The sequence below is a fragment of the Empidonax traillii genome, unplaced genomic scaffold (assembly GCF_003031625.1).
Source record: "Empidonax traillii isolate 1590-97213 ecotype Southwest subspecies unplaced genomic scaffold, ASM303162v1 scaffold1668:size145401, whole genome shotgun sequence".
NCBI lineage: Eukaryota > Metazoa > Chordata > Aves > Passeriformes > Tyrannidae > Empidonax > Empidonax traillii.
The window spans coordinates 101781-106516 of record NW_020956861.1 but is presented as its reverse complement, the minus strand read 5'-3'; the positions used below and the strand labels follow the sequence as shown (position 1 = coordinate 106516).

Below are 4736 nucleotides of genomic sequence, written 5' to 3'. Positions count from 1 at the left end.
AATAACCTGAATTTCTTAAGGACAAGGGAATTGATCTGTTTTCATGGTGACAGAGTGCTCTTGTCACAGGCTGAGGGGATCACAGGGCTTCAACACACTGCTGAGAACACAGGAGTGAATTTAGTGGGAACCACAGCAACTGTCCTGGGCTGCATTCCCAGAGGAGCAGCTTTGGCTGAATCCTCCAGCCCCAAACCTAAAGAATTGGATATCACAGCTGAGCTCTCATAAAATGAACTACACAAGTTACACAAGGCTTCACTCAGGCACTTTTTGTCTTTGTAACTGCATCTAAAATCTGTTTCACAGGCCCAAACCCTTCAAAAATAGTAACAGGAGTAATAGTAATAATAATAATAATAACAATAGTAACAACAACTTCACGACTGTGACTTCAGCTCGGGGATACAACAACTCACTGGTTGAGTTATGGAATTTAAAGCGGTACATTTTTCTTGGTTTTACCTGAATTGGAGATTTTTCCACTGTCGGCCGTGCCTGCATTCCCTGGAGCCACAAACACGTGTTTCACGTGCGGGGACTGCGCCAACTTCCAGGCCAGGGCGTGTTCTCTGCCCCCACTGCCGATCACCAGCACCTGCTCAGCCATGGCTCTGGGAACAGGGAACAGGGAACAGCCACAGTCAGTCAGCTGAACCAAGAGCTCCAGGGACAGCCATGGCTCTGGGAACAGGGGACAGGGAACAGGGGACAGCCACAGTCAGTCAGCTGAACCAAGAGCTCCAGGGACCACGAGGTGCTGCAGAACTTCATCACATGAGACACACCCGAAACAGCAGAGACTGAAGCACCCCAGAGCACAGCAGGAACCCCCGAGGGAACCCAGCCTGGGTTTTAGTGACAGTGGAAACTGCTCCTGGTTGTAAAGAAGTCCGGGATAGAGGAAGAACCTTCATGAGTGACCAGGCTGGGATTCACAGCCTAGAGAAACCCAGATTGGTTTGGGCTGGGAGGGACCTTAAACCCCATCCCATTCCACCCCTGCCATGGGCAGGGACACCTTCCACCGGCCCAGGTTGCTCCAAGCCCCGTCCAACCTGGCCTGGGACACTCCCAGGGATGGGGACTCCACAGCCTTTCTGGGCAACAGTTCCTGGAGAAATTCCTGGAGAATCCAAGCTGCAAAGGGCAAAGCCTGTGTGAACAGTCTCTCTGCATGAACACAGCTTTGCAGGCCTTGGAGCTCAGTGGGACCACTCAAGGGGTTTTAGAGGGAATGTCTGGAAAAACTCTGGACACTTCCTGGGAAGAAAAAGCTCCAAGCAATGAGACAAGGAATAACTTCCAGCTCTGGCTTTCTTTAGGAGAGAACAACCCTGAGGCAAACACCAGGGAAGAGAGGGGTCATTAATAAAGGGGCTCACTCTGACAAGGTCTCTCCTGTTCCAGTGAGTGTTCCAAGAGCACATTACCACCCTCCTGGCCTGTGGCAGTGTGGCCATGAGCAAAGGCTGCGATTTCATGACAATTTCAAGATGTCACAACCTTTTCAGCAGCTTGGGAACAAAACAGTCCCCACAGCGAGGCAGCCCCTCGGGTTCTGCCCTGGCCACGGCCCTGGCTGTGTGCTTGGGCTCACCTCTGGGCCGCAGCAGTGGCACAGCCTGGCCCCTGGCACAGCCTGGCCCCTGGCACAGCCTGGCTGCTCCTAAGCCCTGCTCCCTTGGGCACTGCACTGCTCTGTGTGCTCTCTACACACTGCACTGGCACAAGGGACCACTCACACCGAAAAGAGGAAAGAAAGGACATGACTGATAAACTAACTACATATGTCCTCATTTGGAGTGAGAATCATGGAGAACAGTCTGGTTTGGGTTGGGAGGGACCTCAAAGCCCATCCAGCCCCACCCCTGCCATGGGCAGGGACACCTTCCACCAGCCCAGGCTGCTCCAAGCCCCGTCCAACCTGGCCTGGGACACTTCCAGGGATCCAGGGGCAGCCACAGCTTCTCTGCCCAACCTGTGCCAGGGTCTGCCCACCCTCCCAGCCAGCAATTCCTTCCCAATCTCCCATCTCTCCCTGCCCTCTGGCAGTGGGAAGCCATTCCCTGTGTCCTGTCCCTCCATGCCTTGTCCCCAGTCCCTCTCCAGCTCTCCTGGAGCCCCTTTAGGCCCTGCAAGGGGCTCTCAGGTCTCCCTGGATCCTTCTCTTCCCCAGGTGAATCCCCCCAGCTGTTCAGGCTGTCCCAGAGCAGAGGCTGCAGGAGCATTCCCAGGGGCAGGAACAGAGCCCAGATAAGAGGTTTGGGCAAGAGGAACACGCTGTGTCCCTGACGTAATCCCAGCACACGTCACCCCCGCTCCCTCCCCTCACACAGGTCACCGACCTGCCCTCGTGGCCAGGGCTCCAAGGTGAGCTCAGACACCCCCCTGGCAGGGACAGCAGAGGAGGACACACCAAACACACCTCAGGAAAGGCAAAAAGCACAACCAAACCCAACACATTTGTAAGGGAAAAGCTGAATGATCAAAAGCAGATTTTCAGATAAGACAGGGATGTCATGTCAGCTGCTACAGCTCGACCTGGATAAAGCTGCTCTGATAAGGCAAAATATCTGGATTAGGGAAAATACCCAGTCAGAATAAAGTCAAAATAAACATGAGGAGAAGGGTAAGATATAGAACATTAACAGAGTCCTTCACTATCATAGAATATCAGTGTAGCATCACATATCATCATATCACACACCCCATCACTGTTCTATATCACATATCATCATATCACACACCCCATCACTGTTCTATATCACATATCATCATATCACATCCCCCATCACTGTTATATATCACATATTTATCACTACCATACCAGAGGAAATTCAACAGTGGGTTCATGCTGGGGGAGACCAACAGGTTTCTAATCAAGTGTTGCACAAAATATACACATTGCAACATTGAGACAGGTTTTAGCTCCAGAATTCCAGGATGACTTGCAATAAAAAAATCCCACCCTGGGCTAAAAATGATCAGTTGTGGTGGAGATACTTGGGATGTTCTGCTTAACCTCTTGTATATTACAAATCAAGCAAAAATAAAAGAATAAGAGACACAGCAAAGGGATGAATTACAGACAGTAACAGGAGTACTAAAGAACATTTATCAGCTGTCTCCTCCACTGAGGTTAAACCAAACATGTTGTCAGTGGTGTCCAGAGCCAGCTGCCATTAAACAGTAATATTTAAGGCAAATTTTGAGTAATAATAAGTTGAATTATACACAACATAATTATGTGGGGAAAAAAAATTAGAACTTTTAACTCTAAACCTTTTAAATGACAGAAAAGCAAGCCCAGACTTACTGTGTCCTCCGTGCTGCAGACCCAGAGCTCAAAGGGAAGGGGAGCAGCAGCCCCTGGTTAAAATGTGGTGCCCTGGCCCAACATTCCCGCCCCACTGCTGACACTCCAGCAGCCAATGGCCAGGGAACTCCAGCCATTCCAGCTGGGAACAGGGGGCAGGAACCTGCCTACCAACGGGGCAGGACTGAGAGGCAAAAGCTTGGCAGAGCAGAAGCTGCACATCCTGCTGCCTCAAAACAAAACAAATTCTGTCCCATCCCAGGTACTTTCCTACAGTGAAAACTGTTCACCAGTTTGGGAACAGGCTCTTTTTATCTAAAACTGAGGCTCTGCATTGTTGCTGTAAATAAAAATGACCCCTGTACATGAACAGTAGGAGAGAATAAGGTGTACAGTGCAAATTATCCCAGAAGGTTTGGGCTGGGAGAGACCCTTTAGTTCCTCCAGTCCCACCCCTGCTACAAGCAGGATCACTTCCACCAGCCCAGGCTGCTCCAAGCCCCGTCCAACCTGGCCTGGGACACTTCCAGGGATCCAGGGGCAGCCACAGCTTCTCTGGGCATCCTTCCCTGCAGCGATATATTCCAATACCACTGTCAGCTGCAAGCACATTAATAACCTACAAAGCTTGATATGGGAGCAGGAATTAGAACCAGCCATGTCTCCTATGCCCAAATAATATTTAATCCTTTCAGAATAAAATGTGAATGAGAAGGAAGTCTCAGACATTTGTTTTGAAGCTCCATGTTATTGGCATCCCACTCTGGCATCCTAGCAGCTTTTCTGTAGGAACGTGGCTTGAGAAGAACTCCTGGTGGCAATGCCAGTTTAGGATTTAGCAGTGGCAGCTTCTTTTCCACACTGACACAGGAGGATGTCGTGGAGGCCCCTCTGCTGCCCACCAGGATCTGGCTTTAACAGTGACAATTCCAAGAGGCAACATTTCTTTTTATTTCTGTCACCAACCCAGGAGTTAAAAATTTGTTCTCAGGAGTCCTAAAGCCAAGGCAGAAAGGCAAGGCAGATATTCACTACTGTGAGGACTGTCACACCCCCAGGATTTTTGGGAGCAATTCCTGAAAGGTTCCAAACCATGGGATGCAATTACCTTTGGCAGCAATCGTCTGTTTTGGTGAAGGAGGAAGGAGTGTTTGTTTAAAAGATGTTTTAAAATAAAGAGCAGTGACATTTCAGGAAAGGGGCTGTTAGTAGGTCCTTCGGTGAAGGGAGAACAGGGAAGAAGAAACTAATCCCTCCAAGGATCCAAGAGGGGAGGAGGCAAGGAGACAGAGGAGAAGAGGTGATTCCCAGAGCTTATCCCAGAGGTTGCCAGGAGAAAGCCTGCAGGGAGGAGCAGCAGCCCAGAGACCTTTATCCTCCAGGGCAGGTGGGGTCACCGCCAATCCAGGGAACTCTT

General features: G+C 50.2%; 1 protein-coding gene across 2 annotated transcripts in view; it reads right to left on the bottom strand.

The window, feature by feature from the left end:
• GART (phosphoribosylglycinamide formyltransferase, phosphoribosylglycinamide synthetase, phosphoribosylaminoimidazole synthetase) overlaps positions 1 to 3400 on the bottom strand; it is a 33250-nt gene extending 29850 nt beyond the window's left edge. For both annotated transcript variants that reach the window (XM_027908260.1, XM_027908261.1), the window contains exons 1-2: positions 3320 to 3400; positions 466 to 614 (exon numbers count right to left, since the gene is read on the bottom strand). In XM_027908260.1, coding sequence (XP_027764061.1) covers positions 466 to 610 — 145 coding nt within the window. In that variant the 5' untranslated portion in view covers positions 611 to 614; positions 3320 to 3400. The remainder of the gene's footprint in view (positions 1 to 465; positions 615 to 3319) is intronic.
• Positions 3401 to 4736: the final 1336 nt, after the last annotated feature.